Source organism: Mizuhopecten yessoensis, unplaced genomic scaffold (assembly GCF_002113885.1).
Source record: "Mizuhopecten yessoensis strain PY_sf001 unplaced genomic scaffold, ASM211388v2 scaffold715983, whole genome shotgun sequence".
NCBI lineage: Eukaryota > Metazoa > Mollusca > Bivalvia > Pectinida > Pectinidae > Mizuhopecten > Mizuhopecten yessoensis.
Genome location: NW_018479889.1, coordinates 21,331 through 47,936, shown reverse-complemented (window position 1 = coordinate 47,936; position 26,606 = coordinate 21,331). Strand labels below are relative to the sequence as shown.

General features: G+C 36.3%; 2 protein-coding genes across 7 annotated transcripts in view; both read right to left on the bottom strand.

The window, feature by feature from the left end:
• Nucleotides 1-6,699, bottom strand: part of LOC110441472 (EF-hand calcium-binding domain-containing protein 6-like) — a 41,327-nt gene extending 34,628 nt beyond the window's left edge. For all 6 annotated transcript variants that reach the window (XM_021484624.1, XM_021484627.1, XM_021484625.1 and 3 more), the window contains exons 1-2: nt 6,634-6,699; nt 4,472-4,785 (exon numbers count right to left, since the gene is read on the bottom strand). In XM_021484624.1, the coding sequence (XP_021340299.1) occupies nt 4,472-4,785; nt 6,634-6,647 (328 nt within the window). In that variant the 5' untranslated portion in view covers nt 6,648-6,699. The remainder of the gene's footprint in view (nt 1-4,471; nt 4,786-6,633) is intronic.
• Nucleotides 6,700-12,190: 5,491 nt separating this feature from the next.
• Nucleotides 12,191-26,606, bottom strand: part of LOC110441473 (gamma-glutamyltranspeptidase 1-like) — an 18,994-nt gene continuing 4,578 nt past the window's right edge. The window contains exons 2-12 of the mRNA XM_021484631.1: nt 24,386-24,667; nt 23,269-23,391; nt 21,651-21,745; nt 21,146-21,338; nt 20,755-20,918; nt 19,988-20,137; nt 19,292-19,446; nt 18,312-18,499; nt 17,624-17,864; nt 15,100-15,213; nt 12,191-14,721 (exon numbers count right to left, since the gene is read on the bottom strand). Of these exons, the coding sequence (XP_021340306.1) occupies nt 14,572-14,721; nt 15,100-15,213; nt 17,624-17,864; nt 18,312-18,499; nt 19,292-19,446; nt 19,988-20,137; nt 20,755-20,918; nt 21,146-21,338; nt 21,651-21,745; nt 23,269-23,391; nt 24,386-24,667 (1,855 nt within the window). The 3' untranslated portion in view covers nt 12,191-14,571. The remainder of the gene's footprint in view (nt 14,722-15,099; nt 15,214-17,623; nt 17,865-18,311; nt 18,500-19,291; nt 19,447-19,987; nt 20,138-20,754; nt 20,919-21,145; nt 21,339-21,650; nt 21,746-23,268; nt 23,392-24,385; nt 24,668-26,606) is intronic.

Genomic DNA, 26,606 nt, shown 5'->3' with positions numbered 1-26,606 from the left:
TCAAAACGCAATAGTCTTGCCTTATAATATCATGTTGTTCGTCGTTTATAAATGCGTTTACGAGAATGCATGTCTCAATAATGACAAAAATTATCGGAAACCATCCTTAAGTTTAGTGAACGTGATATAACACGACGGAAAAACAATTGTTTTTGAAACCGATTCAATTAACTGTAAAACACGAAACGTTCGTGGATACTTTCCTACGTGGTTTTGAAGCCATTTAAATCGTTTCGTGGTACAAACTTTCTTGTATATCCTGTATTAACAAACAGTATAGACATGTGTATCATTCAAATTCGTTGTATATTGTTTCGTGGTTTAATAGCAACCACGAAAACCACGAAAGTTTATGCACAACGAACATTTCATGTTATACAGTAACTGGGCAAAAGCGGTATCTCCTGCGTTTTTTGTCCCGATATTTTGGGAGTGTTTTTTCACCCAAAATGGAATGAAATGCTAAAGTCACTTGTAGTGATTGACATGAAGTTCTGTTTAAATACCAAATCATAAATTATAAGACGATTCATCGGTTGAGTAAGTCTTGAGAAAAGGCTAATTCTCATTGTCCGTTAATATGTATGTATGTTCGGTATTTTTATTTCAACAGAGGGAGTGTATATCTGGTGTTTAAAAGACTGTTTAAACTGGCGAATTTGCAGACATAGACATAAACAGTTTACCTACTAGTAACGGTAGGTATACGACCTAGAAAGGTGTTAAGCTGGAGTAGTTCATCACACAGACCGAGGTGTTCAACACGGATATTTGAGTTAGATATTTACATGGATACAACAACTACTTGTGGGCTGCGTAGTGATTGCAATGTGAAGTAAATATCAATCACCCGAGAGCTAGGTTGCTACGTAATCTAGAAGGATATATAATCTATAATGCCAAATAACCTTAATGTTTGTCTTCTGTTTAGGCAGGATAATTCAGCAGTATAATATGAAAACATGTTGATTGACGATAACTAGTATGTGTATGTTTTACAATAAATTACATTTTGAACATAATTATGATTGCCATTTCCCTACACCTGGATATCAAAAGTTGAAAAAAATCACATTGAAGATTATAGACTAGTTGCATAATCGCAATCATGATCTACTTTAAGTATTTCTTCTTTTTATGTTTTATGAATATTTAAGTTTTTATTACGCTTAATAGTGTTCCTTGTGGTTTCGTTGCCACTATCCCGTTTCTTCCTTTGGGAACATGGCATTACTCGGACTGACCTAGATAAACATGATGAGTGTTGTCAATGAAGCAGAGGCAGCTTCGCCTTCCAGAACACATGTTCTTATTCTAAATCCTATTGTTCGTATTTTTCACAGTTTCACAGATTTTGAGTTCGGATTACCGGTTTGTTTACTGTCTGCACTGGATTGTTTTCTTCATTAGTAGGAACGAGACCGGATTATATCAGAATGTTTTTTGGATTGTCACAATAATGTCAGCCGTCATTTGTTAACAGTTTCGGCGTGAAACCATTTCAAAGAGGGACCACGAATCTTATTGATGGATTTTTTCATGACTTTATACTATGGGAGAAGTATTTTTTGTAATGGTCTTTCAACCAACCTCATACCCGAGGAGATATATTTCCTTTAATGAGGTTTTATACAAGCTCATATCGGGCAAGATATTTATATTAAATAATTGGCACCAACACAACCTCATACCTTGGACGTGAAAGTGCAATAAATGTATTTTGTGTCAAATGAAATACACCATATCTAGTCTGACACTTCAAAGCAACAGTATTTATTGATGCAATCGATGAACAAATTTGTAGCATATTTTCCATTTTAACTTGAACACCATATGAAAATCCTGAGAACTGTTTTGTCAGCATATTTCATTAATAACTGTGATGTATCGTGGGATGATGTCTGTATTTGACGGTGTTCAATATTCCTTTGATGACAGTACATGTTAAAGGCGTACGCTTCCTAACTCTTATTAAATGTCAAGAATGTCACAAAGGCAGTATTCGTATAACGTTCCCTTCACCCTTGTGATAAGTGGTTAACTTTCACGAAATGTGATTGTCGCTCTCTTATCACGCGAGTAGTATACAGGCGAAGGTGTCTGTTATTCCATACAGGTACCCAATATACATGTCAAATTCGGGATTAAAGAACGTTTGGGGATTACGATCAATCCGGAACTGATCCCGTCCCTCCATGCCATCCTAGTAACGTTCGACGTTTCTAATATTATACTAGTAAAATGATAGTTACGTAACGTATGGGTTGTACCCGAGGCCAGCTCGACTAGTGCGTATGAATGTGTGGTACACATTTTACATTATCTGAGTGAATATACTGGAACATTTAAACCTTTTGAGCGACAGAACATGTCAATCTTAGCTTTCAATGGTGTGTGTCACACTTAAGAATCACCTGTAACACACACATAACGCCATGAGAGCTAAATTTCAACCGATAACATGTATTGTTTTTCGTGTGTCCTTTAAGTATATGAAAAACTACATTTTTGCATCATATTTTTTTTTATCAATTATTGAGAAAGGTATTTTTTCTCACAGAGAATCTACAGTCATATGGCATTCATTGTATAAACCAACAGAACCTGAGATTTAAAGTAAACACTAACTGTGTGAACGCGTAGCAGACCCTCCCACTGGGCCGAACAATTTGCTTCAATATTTACTTCTAATTATCATTAATGCCTTCTCAAATCACATTTGTAAATACGTCAATGGAATCAATCCACCGAGATCGACATCGGTAGCTTTGTTCCCCAAACGTATTCGTGATATCCAATATGGTTTATATGCTTTAGAAATGGTAAGTAGCTCGCGTGTCGACTTCTCTTGCTGAGCAGAGACCGAAATACTTAGATTTATTACTATGTGTACTTAATATGAATTTGGTGAGCATGCTCAATAGTTTAATGTTTTCATATTCACTTAAACGTTTGTTTCCTATAGAATTAAAATCTATTTCATACATTCACTGCCTATCACAAAGGAACTATCACTGTTCAAATGACACCGAACGTGCGTCAACGACTAGTATACCTATTAGAAAGGTATAATTCTAAATTAGCGTTATTTGTGTGAAGACTCATTGCTGTTTTCAAATTGCAGGTTCAATAAAAATGAAAAAACAAATCAATGTTTTGGAATATAAAGTATTATTCAGAGTATAATATTTTTTAAAGCATTACCAATTTCTATGAAGTTTAATGGTCGGCATGTGCGGATGCCGAAATTCCTACAAATACTCTTAAGATAGTTTCCAATTATTACGTAAAATGAATATTCAAACTTTTCTATTACCCTCAATGGTGGTAATTACACGTACACATTGAGTAAGAAATATTTCAATATGTACAAAATGAATATGTATAGGTTTACTTTACTCAACAGTGTTGATAATTATGTATACAAATTGAGTAAGTAGTGATCCATTGGGTTTATGTTTTTTGGTAGATTGTGTTTCGAATAAGACCGGGTTCGAATTACCTGGGACAATACTAACGGGTGATACACCTCTGTGTGCGCGTCTGAGGGGGTCAAGTTTGATCGAATGACAATTTAGCACCACCTACGGTAAGCTCTTGTTAGTCTGTTTCCTTTATCACATCTTAACATGTACTTTTCTATATATGTGGGGTCCCGCTGATCATAATGTTGTATATACATATTTCAAAACCTGCATTTATTTATGATGTAAATCTTTTGTACGTTTGTTTTCGGAGCATACAAATACAGTCTAATCTATGTGAGGGACCACCATATGAAGAAATCAATATCTGAAGTGATCACTATTTTTTCATCCCCACGAAGCAAGTAAGCATGTGTAATAACTATTTTATGACACAATCTTTGTAACGAGATCACATTTGAGCGTTCTCTAATATGGGATCTGATTTGAATCTGCAGCACGATCTCTTCAAAACTCTACCTGCACGCTTGAAATGCAATAAATGATCACTTTGTTTTGCTTTTTGGTTCGTTTTACCAATTATTTTGGATGATCCTTAAATTCGTATTTTTTTGTGATTATATTACATAATGATCTAAATAAGGAATAATGAGCTGAGTCCCAGATGTATGATACGTAAGTTAAATGTAACATAATACATGACAACATGAGGAGTGGGATCGAATGTGTTTATCAACTAAATGTGAATATATATGTGAAGATGGAAGATACGTGTGGATGATATGACGGTACCAAATTATGTCGTGTTTATATATTTACTATCATTATATAACATCGGGTCTGTTATATTAACTTAAATTAAAAAAAAAGCCATGCAATGTCAATTTCAAAAAATGTTACACATAGCTAACAATTAAACCATTGACATGCAATGTAAAGTCAAAGAAGTTACTTATACTGTTATAGTCAGTTACTAGGACATGCCATTAACTCAATAACAACTATGCATTCCGAAATAAGTAAAACAAAGTAAAACCAATTCTTACCCGGAGGCCACTGGATGATCCTGTCCGGTGCACTTTTGTATAGGGAGGGGTTTCCGACATCCCTGCCCCTGCTGACGGGGGCACTGGGCCCGTTAGTACTGATTTTTGGACCAAAATCCAAATTAAGGCCATGCCCGTTGTCCTTCCTCTGTCCCATGCTGGAGGATCCACGGATGTTGAGATCCCCTTTATTTCCTAATTTGGACATAGGATGTTCAATGACGGGTAGGTTAGGGGTCTTCATTCCCTTATGGGGAGATCCTGGGACCCGAGGGACAGCGGCTACTCCACTAGCCATTGTGAGATCCTTTAAACTAGAAGTTTAAATGTCAGAATAAACGAATATAAGAAATACACACTCTGTAAAAAATAGAGTTTAAAATCCGTTCGCAATGTCAAATCTTCAAATCGGAGATGCTACACCTGACTATATCCACAGATGTTACAATCTGCGGATCACTTCACGGTGTACCCCCTCCCAACGGAACCACCATTTCTCCCCCTCCCGGTTCCTGCTATGTAAACAGTAAGCAATGATCACAGAAGGTGTCGAGACGTCCTAGGCTCGTCCGCCATTAGTGTACATAATCTCTAAGGGTAACCGCGCGAGACGACAGGTACGGATCGACCACCGTACAGGGCTATCACATGATCACAGCCATTCAGTAAAGTTGTTCGGAGGTTGCTAGAAGTCTATGTGTATATATATGTATATGTATAATCGCACACGGGGTAAATGATTTAAATCGTTCGCGATAAAATATATACTCGTTGAAAGAATTCGTATGTGAGCTAATCAAAACAAATGTATTGAAAATTGCCCCTGCTATATAGCATATAATTGAACGTATTAGATAAAGGACTTAGTTTATTATAATACGGTAACTAGTCTTTCTCTTGTCCCGATATTCAATACCCCAAATCCCTCCTTTCTAAAGGTTTTATGTTTTGAGACGTGTTCACAACAATATCTCAGCGTATAGTGTAATATCCCAACTCCTCACTGACAAATATGTCGAGTCTAATACAGTTAAAAGAAAAGCAATCATGCGTCCGTAGCGCAACACATTCAGATCTGTTCGTTAGTGCATATATTTTTGTATTAATTATCATAGCTGACAATTTCTAATTGGACAGATATATTAGTTATCACCATAAAAACATACATGTTATTACCTTTAAATATCACAATAGGTTTAAATAGAAATAAACTCTGGCTGACATGTTCAGGAAGTTAAATGAATCTTGTAATAAGCTTCATTTTGGGGCCATTTGTTTGAAAAAGTGATCAGTTTAAAGTTTAATTCCCTTAGACGTCTTTTTGTATCCGTTTCAGACACAACATACGTCTGTATCCACTTGGACGAATACATACTGAAAGGATTGCAAAGAACCGAATCCGTCATCAATGAGTACGACTACTTTTGAAGTTAAAATAATTTTGATTTTGCAAATTCCATAAAAGAATACCTAAACATACAACAAAGGTTTCTAAATGAATTAGCACCGTTTCCAAAACTAAACCGTGAACAGAGCTGACGGTAACACCACACCGCGGTGACTTGTCAAAAGTTCTGTCACTCGGCCAGATCGAGCTTTAGCATGTCGACCTGTATTATGTCGCACCTGTTGTTATACGTGTATACCTGGTCAGATGGTGATGTGTGATTTAGCATAAAGCTGTAGTCTATACTTGGCAGGTTTGGGCACTCCGTATCAACAGTATACACTTCTTAGATAGGATCGCCTGTGTTTCTATGGACGTTTCAAATGTTTTAGAGAACAGATAATTCTGAATGGTTTTACTACGAGTCATTCGTATGTTATTCTGCAAAAAAGTGTCTTCGTGGTACCATGGTTAAGAAAAGTACACATCCATTATTTCAACACTCCACGACATTGCTCTGACATTTAAATGAACGATGAAGACTACGTATTTTCGTCTAAAATATGAGAAGTTATTACATGACAAAGCTATCTTTAACAAGTAACAAAAAGTGAATGTGAAAAGGACACGAACGCCAGACAAATCATACACTTAACCTGTCTTGTGATCGTTCGACTAGACCAACTATTGGAATAAAATAATGATAAAAAATGAACTATAAAAAGAGGCTACATTTCAACTTAAAAATGACCAATGTAAAAATCAGTATCCTTACGTTATTCTGAACATTGTCCCAGGAAAGTCCGAGGAAGGACCCCGTCCGATCCTCGGCAACACAGCGACCATGGCGGAAATGACGTCGAAAATGATGTCTTGTGTTACATCTGTCATCATTATATCAATTAATTGGATTTAAATCAAGTGAAGAAAAAACACCTGATATCGAATATCAATCTACCTGTATCGGGTATTGAATGTATCCGATTTCATACTAGTTACGACAACAGTCCAACAAACCAGTGTAACATACACCATACTTAATTAAAAAAAACCACCCAACTATAGCAGAACCCCGCAATCCATGATTTATTAAGATAAAACTTATTTTTTTCTATATGGAATGTTGTTACATTTATCGTCATACTTGTGCAGATGGTTGGCATGCAGGTGCAGCAGGTTTTAACTAGAGTCGTTGTCTGTTTTCTTCTGTCCATTACTGAGCTCTTCATGTCCGGATACCAATACACCAATGTCATGTCTTCACGCACGTTAAATATGCTGAATAGAGTGGAAACCAGAGAAGACCAATTCCACTTCAAAAGTGCTTATTTCGTTAAAACAAACCATCTGATATCTGATGCATTACTTGATACTATTGTGTTATAAGTTCGTTAGATACATGGGGCATTCGCCATTTCATCATCGCTGAAGAATAATTCATGTTAATACTAACATCGAGGAATTTCTTTAACATTTCGGCGTAGATGACCATGGAAAGTACAGTTTTAGATCTCATAAGCGGTACATAAGGCCAAAAGATTCAAAGGTCATACCGAAATATTTCCGTAAAATGTACAAATACAGCACAAGGGGAAATGTGTTAGTTTATCGAGACAAAATGCATGTGTACTGTGTCTTAGATGATTGTTGACGCATGCCCGTTCACACGTGCCACATGTGGCACAGGAAATGCGTACCTTCCCGGTACACGTAGTTTCATTTGCCTTGTATTCAGATTTTGCCATTGTGTATCGATACTATGGTGTTTCCCGATGTGTGGAATCAATGCTACAACATGATTGACAATGTTAATTGTATCACTTTTCGACGATCAAACGATATTCTACCCTTTCATATAATAGATATGGTAGGCTATGTAAAAAGAAACAGTGTCCTTTTATACAATGACTGATGAATAGGCAGGCTAAACACACTATTACACAAAATAGATAAAACCGATAGATTTCAAACACCTAATAGATTAATGAAATACCTTGACAACCAATTAATTAATACTAGGGCGGACTTTAAAGCTCTTTATCATATGATAAACATTGATATGGCGAGTGGGGATCTTTCCGACTATGTGATAAATATCAATGGTTTCATATGAAACTTAATAAAGCTTGCCAACATAGTATCACTAACTAAACCACACATTTTATAAAAAAAATATTATAAAAAACTGTTAATATTTTAACAAAAGGTGGAAATCATTCGGGATGAAATGGGTGTACTTAATACAAGAAATGAAAAAAATGTTCCTCAATTCAGACATTTAAGAAAATTCCGTAAACGATTTCTTTGGCTTACAACACTTTTGCTCAACTTAAATGTAAACTTTATTTTATTTCACAACAAAAATGAAACAAGTTATTTCAACTTATATTAATCACTCTTGTTTACCCGGATGTTAGCACGTGGGGTCTAAGTGTGGGAGGAAACCGGAGTACCCGGAGAAAACCCACGTGTCGGGCAGGTGACCAATACCTTTTCACGTTCGATCGGAATATCGAACCCGGCCGCCTTGGTGAAAGGCAAGTGCGCTATCCACTGCACCACCGATCACTTCAATCTTTCAGCGTAACATTTTAGATAAGACGGCTGTTTTTTCTTCAACTTTCGTTGTCTATACACGTGATGATGACGTCAAACTTCAAACATTGTATTTGATAACAGCATGTATTGTCAGAGACTATACATGACACTGCAAAAAAAATGCACCTCCTTTTGAACGTAATACATTTAAAAGCAATCAAAGCCCCTGTGATTAATGTCATGACATCCCCTGATGTGACAATCTGTGACAGATTGTCGGGTTATCGGCTTTGAAGGTGTAAGATTTTTACTGAAAGTTTGACTGATAGAAATAAACCGTTTAACCTTAAACAAGTCTCGTTTCCGTAAATTAAATGTTCTGGAAATATGTTCCCGTAGATTTAAAAAGATAAGTTTTTATACTTGGCATTTAAATTGTTTGTCAATATGAACTTGGGGTAATCAATGTAAAAAATATGTTTGCAAGATTGCACTAAGATACAACAAACTGAATACAGCATAAGCAGTTCACACCCATAGGGATAACATTACTATCAAATTATGTTATTTATTAATGTTGAGATGAAGAGTTTCCATATTTTATTTCATATCATACTGTCAGTTATTTTGTCTTATGTATTGTACACTTCGTTTAGGGTATATTCCCTTTTTCTTCAGTACCTTTTGTATTTCTCCCTTTCAATTTCCACATCAGCATCTTGTTAAAAAAGCAATGTCTTATGATTAATCAAAATAATACTGTTTGATAATTTCCACTTTATTTCTTTACAATTTTTAAATGTAACTATATCTGATCTTAATGATATGTGAATAAATATCACCATATTTTCAACATAACTCATATTAATTAGGTTTGTTTTGTGTTTTACGTCCTATTAACAGTTATGGTCATTTAAGGACGTGCCAAGTTTCGGTGGTGGAGGAAAGCCGGAGTTCCCGAAGAAAAACCTCCGACCTGCGTTCAGTGTCTGGTGACCGCCCCACATAGGTCTCGAACCTGCGACCCAGTGGTGAATGGCTATAGTGATCAAAATGGTCACACCTCATGTTATATATGCATTTTACTTATTATAGATAATAAATACTTCCTCAATGTGCAGTGTTGAGTTGATATTAGAACATTTTAAAAATAATTATGTGTCTTTTGGAATAGAATGTTCGTCCAATACCAAATATACGTGTATTTGGTTTTATAAGAAGACTAGGCCAGACAATGTTCTTAAAACTATTCATACTGGGTTTTTATTAATATGTATATGATATATACTGAGGGTGTTTGTATGAGCATTGGCGACTGGTTCCGCATGACTTGGCATCTTACACACCGTACGAGTCCTGAATACCCTGACGGGCGTACTTTAGTGTTCAGACAAATTGACACGTCCTGCCCAATCTACATTGTTTATTAGGTGATAGCAAGTTAAATTTGTCAAGCTTTGTCAGCTTAACATAACAACGTAAACAATGTATCTGTAGTGTGTTTAATATGTATAAATTTAAATTTTTAAATTTTAATGTATTTAAATAGTTATCAATGTCATAAGCAGTCAGTCCTACCCCCCCCCCCCCCCTTTCGCCTCCCAACCAACCAACCAAATAAAAAAAAGAGTTTGATTGTTTATCAGAATTTCATATTCAGATTGTCTTGATCTTTCATTTACCCGGTTAAATTTTATGTAATCCTTGCAACACTATAAGCATAAGATAAACATAAGCCATTAACATAAAGATTGGACCAGTAATTGTTATAGTTTGAATATTGAAAATGAAAAGAATTATACTTTATTTATCACAACCAGTATCAACTTTTTTTTGGAACGTTTGAAAAAAGGAAAGAAAATAGTCAACCTGACAAAAATAAATCTTGTTTAAAAAGTTTAAAACACTTGAAAGTTCTCAATCTTAATTTTAGGGTGTGAATTTAACGTCCACGTTGATACCGGAATGTGCTATTTGACTGAAGTGGTGGTCGTTGAAAAAGTCTGGTGCTTTAATGCTATTTAAAAGGTTTGTACACTGCTTATCTAAGTGTGTTTCGTACCACAGTACCTAGAGTTACGACTAATCACACAAAGAGGATTGATTTGCCCAAGTACAATGTATAACGAAGTTCCATGCTTTGGTTATGAAAATGCGGATTCCGTCTTTGCGTCTTGCAGAGTTATCTTCTCTTGGAAGCAGGTATTGATTGTTACGTCACTTGTTTGTGAGAGTAACGTCATCAACTTTTGAGAAAACGACGTAATTGTCTCACACAAACCAATGATGTAACGATCAACACCTGCTCCGAAGAGAAGATAACTCTGCAAGACGCAAAGACGGAATACTGGAACAAAGACATGTGTGCCTATAGAAAATTTCGCGATTTCACATGGCTGACAATGGTGTGTATATTTTCAATTATCTTTGATCGGCGAGGGCCTACATTCAGTGAAACAAGTGTTCGTTATCGNGTGTCTGAGTGTTGGAAATAAAATCTGAAATCTGAAATCTGAAATCTTATCGTCACCATTATTGAGAGGAAATATTACATCGATATGAATGATGTAACTTCAGTTCAAAGGGTAGCGACGTACCATGTTAAGCATTAAGTAATTAAATAACATTGACAATGTCATTCCGCATTGGATACAAACTTTTATACCTCCACGAATACGCTATTTCGTGCAGATTTAATTGGTTAACGAGTTATTTTGATTTTACAGAAATCGTAAAATCATGTATCATGATATACGAGTACGTTGTATCTGGTAATCGTATTATGTTTTATTATGTAATTCAATGTAATCATGGCGCTATATATAACAATGGGATTAATACAACGCATAGAACATATATGTATCGGTTGTCTTCCCTTTTTCCCGAGTCTCTTTTGTGGTCTTATACTGAGTAATACACAACTGTCTCGCTGATATAACAGCACCGTATGGGCCAACCATCATGAGGTCGAATCCAGCAAAATACGCCAGGCTTCAAAACATATGGGGAGCAGGTCTTTCATCGCGGCAGATATTCCGTCTATTGCAGAGTTATCTTCTCTTGGGAGCAGGTATTGATTGTTACGTCATTGGTTTATGCGAGAAAATTACGTCGTTTTCTCAAAAATTGATGACGTTACTCTCACAAACAAGTGACGTAACAATCAATGCCTGCGCCCATGAGAAGATAACTCTGCAATACGAAAAGACGGAATTGAACTCGCACCAATTGAAATAAGGCGACTATGATATTTATACAATGTAAGTTAAGTGTTCTCTAGTAGTAAACAAAGGCAACTAATATTGGTCATCAGTAGAGAAGTAAGATACGTAAGTGTCCGGAGTAACCATCTCAAGCAGTGTTTATAATTTACTACTGGGGAAATTTACACGTAATGATAATAAAAATGACGTTGTCGTTTGTCGTAATGTAGTGTAGTGATGCGGACATTATTTCGTATCTTAGGTAAATGTGGATATGTGAAGCCGAATCAAAACAGTTTGTGGTGTCTAAGTTTTAACTTCCAGAGGATTAGAGAAACAAGGAAATTGCTATTGTTTGAGCGCAAAATAAACGAGTAACCAATCCATTCGAATGCTGATTAAAAGCTTCAATTATGAACTTTGATTTTTCTTTTTACTTGATAAACAATATAGATAATTAACAAAATAAAACAAATTTATTGCTAAAAAAAGTATACATGAAGCTATACTTAATTTTCTAAAATCATCAATTCAAACATCCTCACAAACACTTGCATATTTTGAATAAAAAACAAAACAATGAACTATATGTTATTATAAAAGAATGTTTAATAAGTTTTAGTCTTTTTTAATGCTTTCACATACACCTCTAGATCTGTACATGTGTTATATTGTAGGTCAGCGTTAATTCTCAATTACTCTAGATCAATGTTTAATATAATTCACTCGAGATCAGTTATTATTATCATCAAAAATTCCATGACATTTCTCCTCACAGTTAATCATTGTTTATCTCCCTTCAATCAAAAATGAAAGGGAAAAAGAAAGAAGATAGACCATTGTTATTTCTCACAGTAACACTCCTTTCATATTCACTCTCGACCAGTTTTCATTCTTACATTAAACCACAGGTATTGTAAATCACTCTATATACTAACGGTGACTGTTTCACTAGGATTTCAGTTCGTGAAAGAAACAGTACCATATGAATTTTTCGCAAAATGTCACTCTACATATTTATTGCCCTTGCGATTTGAAAACACGATTCTTTATTTTCTCTGGGATTAATGATGTTATACGAGGACAAAGAATCGTGTTTTCAATCCATATTTTATGATACCGAAATAGAACAATAACACAACAGTAATATTGAACAGACTTCCGTCACATCGTTGTCGTCTGCTTCAGTCACTTGGAACACAAGTGTTGTGGATCAAGCGAATATTTCTAGTGAGGCTTTGAAGATGGAAAATCTGATCGGGGAAACTCGAGCGCGTGAGATCACACGATGTTTTTGTTCTCGTCACATGACAAATTCTATCTAATCAGATACGCCGTTATATAGATGAGGTTTGATAATACCTATCCTTGTATTCAGCTGAGGGCGTTATGATAGTCTATATCGTCTAGTGTTGCCGAGGAAACGATAGAGGCCGAGTAGGAGATTAGTTTTAAAAGTCAAGATTTTTAATTTTGAGTTATTAACAAAACACGACGATTTTTACAATCGAATAGCTGAGTTGCTTGAGAGCGATAAAAGTGATGACGTAATTGTTTGATCACTGTGCCCATCATACCGATACATAAGTACCTGTACATCCGGTTCTGATATATGTACTATAAAAATCAAAGAGGGTAGTAGCGGAAGGGACAGTGTTATCTCTTCAGTGTGATATAAGGTCTATATATTTTTCGTCCCCCCCGCCTTTTGCAGACCTTGTATTAAATTCTCTATAAGTGATATGCAGTAATTCTGATACAACTTTACGACAAATCTATAACGTAAATAAGTTGATGTTGATACACTTTAAATTATCGTTACTAAATGTAACACAAGAGGTAGCTTATGCATTTCAAAGTTGGACAGCTACATGGTTTTCATCATCTTTTAAATCCCTGAAAACAGCACTCTCCTAATGGTTCAATTTGGTCGACGATTTTCTGTATAATATAGATGTTCCCTGAGAAAACAATCTGTTTTGATAAGTTTGATGTCCGATGTATGGACTAATGTAATTATACAAGTAAACAACATAGATACTCATAGATATAATGTTACTAATCATAACCAGTTACACGTATATCCCAGAGTTAGAATTGTTATCAGACGGTTTCACGAAACAATATATTCTAGAACAAGTGAGATCCTTGGGGCATACACAATTAATTTAGGAATGAAAAACTATTGATAAGGATCAGGATTAAGAAAAGTATATGTAACAAAAACAACATAAAAAACGAGATTCTAGAATAGGTTATATAAAAAATTCTGGTTAAACAAAAGTTATTTGAATATCGATAGCATGTAATTATTATCAATATAATTTACCCAAAAAGTACGGTGCCCTTGATGTATCTGCGTAGGTCTATGTCAACTGAATAGGAATGCAATCACAAATCGCCAGACTGTTAAAACTGTCATCATACGTAAATCCACAATAAGAATGACAAGAAGTAATTTCCTGAAATATAATGTTTTAAGTTTCAATCGAGATTCATTTCCCAAGCTATTCATAAGTAATCCTGATACATTTTCGAAACATTACGGTTCCGTTCTCGCTAAACAAATCTTCTCTTATCTTCTTGAATATGACATGACAAAATGGAAGGCTCTGCAAGCGGAACGGTAAAGTCGACAGATTTGAAGTTGAGTTTATCTCCTCTGTAATCTTCAAAGAACATTTATTAGTCTAGCGACTGGTCGTATTTTTATACCTGAAACCATACCTGAAACCAACCTAATAGATTATTGCAAGCCTTCGATTTCGTAAGTCCATATTCTAAGGGTGAAGAGAAGATTTACATGTATGTATCGAGAACTGAACCGTTGGATTTCGAAGACGATCAATATGACATTACAAAGTATTCGGGATTACACATTTTAAAGCCAAAAAAATGGACGATTCTACACTGAAAATTGTAATTTCTATTAATCTTCACTGAATATTTTTAAACATCAGATGGTGGAATATTTAGAATCCATCAGGGCTTGCTTTTTTTCGGTAATCACTGCATCCGGATATACTTTTTTCTGCGTTCTTTAATACACCCTGCACTATACACCCGGCAGAGGCGTTCATCGTCATGTTGTGTCCCTTCTGACGGAGGCCAGCTAGTACATCCTGTAACACAGGTAACATACTGTTCAAATCTTGACACTAAAATTACGAACAAAACAATCGAAAGAGAAAGACAAAAAGAAAGAAAGAAAGAAAAAGAATGCACTTTATAAAAGACAAAACAATAGTATGCAGTCAAGACCGCTTTGAGTGGTACTAGAGGGAAGTACATATGTATCAATAAAACTTTAGAAACAGATTTGGACCAAAAGAGGAAAACGTGTCATTAGTCGAGACAAACCATTTCAAAACATATTACGAACAAGTAAAGAAAAAAGGCAAAAATGTTTGCTGGAAATTGACACCAGGGGAGAAAACTCGAGAATATACCGAACAAATGAATAAGACCAGCGAAAAAAATAGAAAAAAATAAAATGTCACCTCGTCGAAGCCAATTTCCACGGCGATCTCCTTAGGTAGAAGCTGGTGATGTAATCGTCTGTGATCTATGGCCTCCTTCATGGACATTCCAAACCACAGAGTCTCTATCGATGTCTATAACAGAGGACGAACAATGAAACAGCGATCACTCGGAATAATCCACAGGGACCTAAGAATTTGTTACAGCTATATTTGGACCTTAACTAAAGTGTTCAGAGTAATGTTACATGTTTTAGGGGTTTAGATCGACTTTCGGTAAAAATGACGCCCCCCAATGATCATATGATCATTGGGGTGTCAATTTTACCGAAATGATAATTGGGGGTGTCATTTTTACCGAAAGTCAATCTAAACCCCAAACCAAGTATAATTACTATAAACACCTTAGTTAAGGTCCACATAAAGCTGTAACAAATTCTCAGGTCCCTGTGGAATAATCCACAACCTCGATCATCCAGGGGGTACGCTTACTTACGGTCTCTGCACCCCTGGAATATGTTATAGCAAATTTAAGGCTCAGTGTGGGCCACGTTGTTGATGGGACAATTTTGATTTAAACATATTTTATTGCAAATAAATATTTACAAAAGAATTGGACACAAGTTTTCACAACTTATCACAGTCCTTTTCTTCAAATACACGAATATAAACAATAACTTGATAAGGTAATTTACGCAATATATATCTATTATGTTTGTATATGGAAATAGAAAATAGAGAGGAAGAAAAGACGGATAGAGTAACGAAGTAAAGGATAGTAACACAGGTAGAGTCGGAGAAAAAAGAGTAATAGAGAGAGAAAGATGATCACATTCAGCCAAACCTGTTGCATTTTCTGATATAATTTTGGACAGATTTTGCAATTGAGGTATTTTCATCATTGCTGAATTTAGGATCGCCATATAGGAGCAAGTTAAAAGTTATATCATCAAGAAAAGGTTGTAGCTCTCTTATTAATAGATTACGATGCAGGGTGTATAGGGGACAGACACAGTGGAAGTGATATGAGTCTTCACATGGATTACCGCACGCACATTTAGCTATATTAGACAAATTTGTTCTAAATAGGTCATAGTTAAGAGAGCTTGCACGGTTTCTCAAACGGCTGAAGTATATTTGATTTACGGGAAACCCATACCAGAAAGCATTTATTATGTAGTTTACCTTTTGATTTTATATTTGTTTTAAATGAACTGAGAGAAGCCGAATTCCTTATAGATATATCTAGGTCATTCCACATTTTTGTAGTTGATGGGGAAAAAAGAATTGCGCATTGTTTCAAGCCTAAAGTTTGGTTGTCTTAAATGTTGGGAATTTCTTAGGTTATAATGATACATATCCCCAATGCTATCTGGTATGATGTTACACAAATAATTTGGAGCTGTACCGTTTTTAATTGTAAAGAATAGAGACAATTTTCTGTTTTTCCTTCTATTAATTAGTGGAACCCAGGCAATTTCATTAAAAATATGTTCAATTTTTGAGTGTACGGGTAGTCCTGTAACAATTCATGCAGCGTCGTCCTGAATATTTTCCAGTTTGAGACATGAGTATGAGACAAAAAGACTAGTTCGATACTTTGACGTACATCAAAAGAATCTCGCGGTCACGTAACGGTAAAAATTGTCAGGCTTTGAAGTTGGGTGTCACTCCTTTGTAATCTTTTAAGGACGGGTATCAGCCTAGCCTAGCGATTGGTCAGGTGTTTTTTTTTACCTGAGACAAATCAAACAGCTATCTTCGTGCCTTCAATATTGTCCAGAGGTGCAGAGAGCAAAAGTGAGCGTAACGGCTGGAGTATCGAGAATGGTGATTGATAAGCCTGGTATAATTTAACCATTTACACCTTCCCGATCTTGAATTAATAAAAAAATATCATGTTTTTGTGTAGATAATCAAAATTGTGAGGTGTTTGATTTTAGTTCGATATTATGACACAATAAGCTTGATACAAACTATTAAGATATCAGTTATGTGACTCGAGCAAATATATAATGACGTCATAATGATGTGTAGCTTTGTTACAAGCTCTGTGAGTGGTTAATAGGTGCCACCATTTGTGACCGAGTAACGGCTGTTCTTTTAAAATTATTCCAATATCATTTCTCAATAAGCCTTTTTAGATTGAATGTTTGAAAATATACAAGTTTAAACGAGTAGAGTGCACTATCTCAAAGTAGGGACACGTTCTATCGTCTGCTGTATCCCAATATCAATCTGAAAAGCTTGAACTATCAAGGTATGGGTAGGTCTATGTATTTCGCTGTTTCGATGTCTCACATTGGTGTGCACTCTGATGAAAATAGTATAAGGAATTAATCAAGGTGCTACGGTGGTTCATGAAGGATTTAAGAAAAAAGATCCACGTACATGTGTTCATCAAGTCGAAAATCCATATCCAATCCTAATCCATACATGAGCATGTCTTGCTATTCAGAAATAGCCCCCCCCCCCCAAAAAAAAAATAAACCCCGAACATGAATCATGTTATGTTAGTTATAATATTGTTCCAATTGATATTCACCAGAGCTGTTGAAGTCGTAATTTTTGTACCCCCAGCGGCGCCGATGACGAGTTTGACGTCACCGTTACTGTCCGTGATGATGCTGGGACACATGGATGACAGGGGGCGCTTGTAAGGTTTGATGAAATTAGCCGGTGAAGCTGGTACTCCAAAATAATTTACGGTGTTAGGTGTGGAAAAATCGTCCATCTCGTCGTTGAACAGGATGCCCGTTCTACTGCCAACTTCTTTCGAGCCAAAACTGAAAATTGGTACATACAGCGTGCAATCATTGCTATGGAACATTTAAGGTGATGAATTCATTTGGTTTCAGTCATGGAAGAGTTATTTCCCTTCCCATGCGATTTCACAGTCAATAAATACAGTTATATATTTTTTGTTTAACTTTCGAACATTTGAAAACGTATCCATCCACCATTTTCATGGTTTGGTTTAATTTTGTTTAACGTCCTATTAACAGCTATGGTCATTTAAGGACGTGTCCATCATTTACATGATACTGATAAATTTGGCAAACAGGCAATGGGTTAGTTTCAGCATATAATGTTTACACTAATTTAATAATTCGTTTCAAATGTTTTATTGGTTTATAATATAATAGTTCCTAAGTGCTTCATTATTTCCGTTAGTTGTTCCATAGCCATCTAAGCTTCAAACAGCCGGGCCCCGGAGATAAGTTTATACTTACTGTAAGTTGACGGTACTGGTAATTGACACAGCGTCTCCGTTAGGGGTCAACACGGACAGGTGAGAAGTACCGGCATCGTTGTTCACGTAGAACGTCGGACCATAGAACGGCGTGTCATGTGTCCGATCGTCCGTTATTTGCTGTCGGATACTTTCACTGTAGGCGGCAGACGTCATATTCCGGATTAGCTGGAACCAGGAACATAGTTACTTAGCAACTTAAGACAAAGATGAATGTAATTCCTGCAAAAAGGAGACGGTCTGTATTTTGGTTAAAACATTTTGAGGCTTATACATGTATGCTTGTTGGAATTTTACTAAATATACTTCCGGCCAGGACGCTATTCATTCACGTGATTGCGTCCACTTCACTGGTACTCATTTATACAACTGATTAGACTGGATCAATGAGCGTGCAGAGTGTTTTCGTCATGGGTTTCATATTCATAGTGTTTTAGTATCGGTATAACACGACTCTATACCTGCTATGTTTACGTGTGTTTTATTACATACTAATTAAGTGGTGATTGTTTACCTGAATTTACCAAGATTTTATTTTCATTTGATTAAAATGTTTTTATTTCACTTGAAGAATGCTTCTTTCACTAAGATTGGTTCGTTATTTGTGTATTTTTATCCACGAAGCGGCAATTCCTTTAAAGTCAGTAGGCTCACATTTATATTTGCACGGATAGGTTAGGTTAGTAGAATCAGAGCGCAATCCAGGTGGTATAGGTGGAATAAACAACAGAATAATAGTAAATATGTAAATAAATAAATAGTAAGCAAATAAAACATGTCCTAGCGTCAACATGGAAGTACAAGATCAAAATTCAAATAAGATACAGAAAGAAAAAGGAAATGGGGAGATAAAAAACGCAGGCGAATACCAGGTGTTTCGGAAGTGTAAGCGTTTCTCGTACCATCATTACCTATTCTGTAAATCTCAGCAAAGTGCTATCAAAGTATATAGACCCATACCTCCTCAAGCTCCATCTTAAACGTGGCGTTCTCGACGTCGGAGTCACCGATTTGGGTCCTCTTGCCATACGCAAACTTGAATGCCTCTACGATTCTGTGCCATGCGAGTACTTTCTTTTCGCGAGAGGACAGACTATCCTCATCGAAGTTGTAACCTTGCAAGGATAATCAGAAAAGAACATGTTCAATAAAATTTTATTCAGGATCATAAGCGATTATAATGCTACATTTGTCTTTTTTCTAAATTAGTCAATCTCAATCTTATTATACAGTATCACCTTTAAACATCGTTAATATACATCAACTTACAATACCTGTATCAGACAGCGCGTTGAAATGAGAAAGAGTTACTCAATAATAAAAAAGTATAATTTTCTATTCCACAATTGTCTTTTCCTTATAACCTTACTTTTATATCTTACACAATATTGAATTATTTTGATCTTTTAGTTAGCTTATGCTCCATACATTTTATAGATTAATGATGATAGGCTAGTGATAGAATATATATTATGTTTAACTTTTAATTAAGAGCAGGCTTTTACACGGATCAGTTTTAAATGTGCCTAATCTCATTGCTTTTCAGCATTAAAATACATTTAAACTAGTGCATTTATACCATTATTGAAAAAGTGATATTTACGAGTAGCGCTAAATTTCGTCATATTTTCTTGGTATTTGGATTACGCCTCTTACCATCTAGAATACCGAGAATGAATTCATACACAGCTCCGCCAGAGGGCGGCGGTGGTGAATGAACTGTGTATCTGTCATGTATGGTGATTTCGAGGGGTTCCTTGACTGCTGCCGTGTACATTCGGAGGTCCTCTTCCGTTATAATACCACCTTAACGTAAATGGAGACCATATGCTTAACTGTGATAAACAGATATAATCATCTACCAAGAAAAATAAATACAATTTGCTATAGTAATACAAAACCATAGTATATAGGTGAAGGAACATTAGATAATTTGCCCTGTTGTAGCTCACTGCATGATCGTATTAGGCGACTAAAGGTAACATACACGAAAGATTGGGTTTGTGTCTGCTACTGCAAATTGAACACCTCGGAAAAGAAAAAAAGAAACAATCTGCTGTTCTAATAATCAAAATGATGATATCAAAATTGTAGCATTATTATGAAATTTTGTGTAGAGTTACATCATTATTACGGCTTTATATTGGCAATTACTAAGACGAAACTCCAAAACAAATAACAAACAATGAAGGAACAACAAACGAACCAGTCAAAAAAACCGAAAGAAAACAGCATAACTCAAGCAAGCAAACAAACAAAGGCAAATTACATACTTATCTGTAGAACATGAGCCACCATTATGTTTGCGATACGGAAAATGTATACAACAGAATTTGTGAAACTATAAAATTAATTATGAGAAGACGATAATACGTATGACCTATTCTATCAATCATGTAACCTGTTTTGACGGATGATCTTACCTGCTTCCTGTATGTCCTTAACTATGTCTGCTGTGAGACTCCCGTTGTAGAAGGCGTCTGGTCCCTCTCTTGCGATGGCTTCAAGAGTGGCAGCAAGTTTGGGAAGGTACATTACCTCCCCTTCCTTCAGGAGCTCTCCTGTCTGGGGATTCGACACCATCGCCCTATGAACAGTGATAACATGAGTTTAGTTTAGTATCTATATGGTGAGTACTTGGAAATAGCACACGTTTCGAAATAGCACAAGTGTCAGATGCCGAGTTAATTTTATAATTTCATCCTTTTTTCAATCAAAGTTTGAGATAGCAAACAGACAGTTATTTCTCCAATATCTTAACTGTCCGTTGACTGTTACGTTATGAAACTACGAATACCCGAAAACAATACACACTTGAGGTTAGGATGATCCGGGTAATATTTCTGTTGGGCTGTTATGTGAAACCCAAGGCTGGAACCTATGATGAAACCGTTCCTACAGAGATCAATAGTTGGCTGAAAGAGTTCCGCCCAGGGTAGATTTCCCGCCAATTTCCACGCTTCCCAAAATCCCTTGATTTCTCCTGGAATACCTACACTTAATCCTCCTTTTATTTGGAATTAAAGAAACGGATTTAATTACATGTATCAGATAAAACAAAATGAAATAAAAAGTTCATGCATTTTATTTTATGATACAAAAACAATTTGATTTTGTCAACTAGAACGTCAAAGTTAATATGTCAGTACCAGTTTACAAATGACAAGTACACTATTAAGTAAGTTTCGTTGATCGTTGATAAGGTATGAACATTTCAGAGCCAACATTGGTCCGATTTAGATATCATTAAATGTGTAGTTTACAGGACACATGTTGGCAGTATAACGAGGTGTCATTGTACAGTTTACGTCATGCGTACCTTCTCGTGACGACACGCCCGATAAAAACATGGTGGCGTTGGCCGCTCCAGGGGCCATCTCACGGCCCATTACTGCATACGATTTCCCTTGACTCCTGTACAACCATTGATACAGCATTGAAACGAGTTACAATGTATAGGGAGTGTGAGTTGTCTAACAATACTAAACAAAAATGGTTGTTTTCTACCACATATATCGAATGTAATATACAGATAATATTCGTTGTTTTGCCGGACATATAACCTTAGTTGTTGATGAAAACTGCACAGGAAATGTATTAATATAAACTGTTCTTACTTTCAATTCTAAATACTGAAAGTAGTAAGTCCATGAAATGTGTTGGAATTGTCTCCCCTTACACTTCTAATAATTGTTATTCAACCTCTTGTATCAACATTTAGTGTATACCTCTCTTGGTAAGGAGATAAAGTCTAAGCAGAGTAACATTCCTCTTTAAATATATAATCAGACTTCTTTCAAAGTAACAGTTTTGTACTTTATTTTGTACTGAAAAGGTCCGGTTTGTGAAGATGCCCATCACCTTCGCTCTCTGCACCCCTGGGATATGTCATAGCAAAATTGAAGGCTCGGTGTGCGACACCTTGTTGATGAGACAAGAAGACCAGCTCGATCCTTTGATGTACAACAAAAGAATTTCGCGGTCACGTAATGGTACTCATTGATATGCTTTGAAGTCGGATGTCGCTCCTTTGTAATCTTCAAAGGACAGGTATCAGCTTAGCGATTGGTCAGGTTTTTTTCACCCGAGACCAATCAAGCAGCTATCTTTTTGCTTTCAATTTTGCTATGACATATTCTAGGGGTACAGAGAGCAAAAGTAAACGGAACGCCTAGAGTATCGAGGATGGAAGATGCCGTGATCGGATGGAACATACCTATCGTAGACGGTCATGAAGTGTTTTAGATGGAACATACCTATCGTAGACGGTTATGCAGTGTTTCGGGTGGAACATACCTATCGCAGACGGTTATGAAGTGTTTCGGGTGGAACTTACCTATCGTAGACGGTCATTAAGTCCTGATGGAACTTACCTATCGTAGACGGTCATGTAGTGTTTCGTGTGGAACATACCTATCGTAGACGGCTATGAAGTGTTTCAGATGGAACTTACCTATCGTAGACGGTCCTGAAGTGTTTCAGATGGAACATACCTATCGTAGACGGTTATGAGGTGTTTCGGGTGGAACTTACCTATCGTAGACGGTCATGAAGTGTTTCAGATGAAACTTACCTATCGTAGACGGTCATGAAGTCCTGATGGAACTTACCTATCGTAGACGGTCATGAAGTGTTTCAGATTGAACATACCTATCGTAGACGGTCATGAAGTGTTTCAGATGGAACATACCTATCGTAGACGGTTATGAAGTGTTTCGGGTGGAACTTACCTATCGTACACTGTAGACGGTCATGAAGTGTTTCAGATGGAACATACCTATCGTAGACGGTCATGAAGTGTTTCAGATGGAACTTACCTATCGTAGACGGTCATGAAGTGTTTCAGATGGAACTTACCTATCGTAGACGGTCATGAAGTGTTTCAGATGGAACTTACCTATCGTAGACGGTCATGAAGTGTTTCAGATGGAACTTACCTATCGTAGACGGTCATGAAGTGTCCTCCTCCTATTCCACAGCTTTGCAGGCTGTGTACGCATGCGCACAACATGGCAGCTATAGCCGTATCTACTGCAGTCCCACCACTTGCCATGATATCACTGTTAATGTGTTGAAAAAAAAATCAGAATTATAATTTCTTTATTAATTCTTCTGCATGTACAATTGACATGCTTAAAGACCTAAATTGACATGTATTATAAGGAATAATGCGAGTGACGTCACTAATATATCTTTAGTTGTCCCTGGGAATGTCAAAACGTATCATCCGTGCTAACACACAGGAATAGATATGCTAACTGGACGTGTGGGTCTGTAATGTAACTTTGCAAATATCGCATGAACGTCACAATTCAAATAGTAATTTATGTCATATTGTGACGTCATATTGACGTAAAGATGAACTTTAGGGATTTACCTACTAAAGTTACATTCCCGTAGCGGCATAATGGACACCTTTCCTTGTTTTAAGAGTTCCTTCCTTTCTATTTGCTATTGCACCACATTTATATTTAGTGTGGGATTTTGCTTCCTCGCTCAAATTAAAATTATATGATGACGTTGTCGAAACATGACGGATGTACTCGAGTGTCAATTTCAAGTGTCATCTAACTTTAATGTCATAACCTGGACACGGAAACACTACAACCGGTCGGGTCACGTTATCTACTGAGCACAAGATAAAGCTCCAAATGTTGTTCTCTTCACTCATGTCCCTACCTAGAGGGAAAACAGTACAACCGCAAGCTGGTATTCCAAAGATGGGGGTGATTGGGTCCAGGTCGAGTGGCGGGATAAGATTTTCCAGTAACACATTAGTCGCCTCACACGATCAATACAGTGGAATGTAGTAACCCAATTCTTTTCCAATAACAACAAAACCAACTTTTTATTATCAAAATAATCTTGTTAGTTTAAAACAAGCAATGTTTCACGGTCGCGTTGTTTTGTTGAATTTTGCTAGATCAAATTATGGCCTATTGCACTCGAAACATATTCACTATTCTTGAACAATATAGTTTAAATCTGTATATGTTTTTCGTGAAGAACAGGTATAACAACATCAGATCACATAGATTTGCGGTAAATACTTACGTGCCGATAGTGGAACATTGTGCTGCATCGGCCGCGACCGCGCCATATCTGTACGTGCCGTCTATCGACAAGGTGGGCGTGTCCGTGGTTGTGGTGGGCGGGGCTTGAGTTGGCACACGTGTCGGTTGGGGAGTGGCCCGTGCCGGGGACGCTGTAGGTGCACATTCCCTATTAATGTCCTGGATCATGTTGTAGACCCCGATCCCAAGTCCTATTCCCAAGCAGGCTATAGCCACAATGATGACCAATGTGGACACAATCAGGGCTCGACCGGACGACATACTGCAGAGACACAAAGACAAACATTACATTATTGAAATTATGAATTAATGAGGATGGAATCCGTACCAACATCAATATCATAAAATCTTACCCTAATTACTGCATTGAAAAAAAATCCAAAATGATTATTGCTGATGGAAGCAAACCGATTCTGAGCTCGAAAACGTTCAGAAACGTCCACTTATCCAGTATATCTAACCATTTCTTATTTGTAACCAACGAATTAGGCTAAGCTCAAAATCGAGATACATTATCAATAGCATTCAACTTATGATTACATGCTTAAATAGTATTAGTCTGAACCTTTTTTTTATTTTTATTTTTTTATTAAAGTGACTTTCAAGCTTGGCCAATGCCATTTATTTGATCAAATTTCACAGTGTACCATAACATTAAGTTACTTTCTTCAATCTGTGTTTTTATGCATTTGACCCCTGTCAACAGGTCAAGGTCAGTTATTGGAAAACCTTGATAATCCTTTACACCAACAAGGTGCAGGCCAAATGTCATTACTCTAGACAAAACGAATCTTTAAAAAAAAAATCGTGGGATTAATATATAAAATCTTTACTTTTGCGACATTGCAGTAAGTCAAGATCTGTTAGTTGGGGAGAGCAAATAGCCTTTTATTCCAATCTAGAGCGTATGGATCTTTAGAACAAGTCACTTGAAGAATTAAGCAAATTTATCCATGTAAAATGGGTCACGGTAATTCATTTGAACAAAGTTATGACTTCATCCGAACAGACTACTAGCAAAATATCTTTAGACTAGGCGTCCAGGGTATTCAGATGATGCTGTTTAACGATGAAGCACACGTGACAATTTGACATTAAAGTAGGTCAAGGCCATTGATTGAAACAACGCCCCACCGTGCTCCTGGCCAAATCTCACTACACCAGGCCTCATGATTTCAAAAGATTTAGGAAAAAACAACAACATATTTTAAAGAAAATTGTTGACGACGGACGTCACGCCGTCACATAGGATCACAGGCACTTCATGGCCATTGACACGAGAGAAAATACACTCTTAAGCCCTGGAATTCCTACATTGAGACATCATGTCATACATATTAAATAGTGATCGCTTTCATAATGTTCCTTGACATCCCCCCACTCCAAATAAACCCCTGATACTTAACATACAAAAACGTTATGTTTTATATACAGAAGTTAATGCCACAAGTAGTGAGTTTAAATGAGATCATTGTTTAAAGTGTTTAATTTAGCAGATTTCGTTTTACTTATTTACTAATGTGCCTATACGATTTGGTGAATGACACTATTCAGCTACCGTAGAAATCACACAAACATAAAAAAGTAATATGAAGCGGCCTGCATACGAAGCAGATACAATGGTATATTTGACTTGGTTTCCCCTTACACATTTCGCTATCTCGGCGTGATGAACCATTTTGCTAAAAAAATATAAAAAGCATTAAAAGCTTGCCTGTAAACTGAAAACATTTGAAATAGTTTTTTTTTTTTTTTTAGAAATATATGAAACGTTGCAAGTGTCTTTGAGTTCTTTACCATCAGACTATCATATTTAATATCTATCAAGTAATTTCAGTTTTGAAATAACAGTATCGGTATGCTCACACTTAGCTGATCGCCAGTAAAAATGTGTCCCAGTTATAGTTCACCTCAAGTTTGAAAAATGTAAGTAAACACCCTCCCTTTCAAAATAGAGTTCGTTTAAAAATATGAGTGCCTGAAACCAATGCTAATGTTACTGCTCATTCAAACGAATCTTCATACACTGTGCTATATTTAATGGAAAAATCGGTTACGTTTAAATGATTGACATTATCAAAGTAAGTTTGCACCTTTTTAACAAAATTTCAGTCAATCTACAACCAGTGTCCCGGTAATACATTTCTGAGATCCGCCTAATTATGCGAATAAAATCTCTCATTATATTTGCTATTTGAACC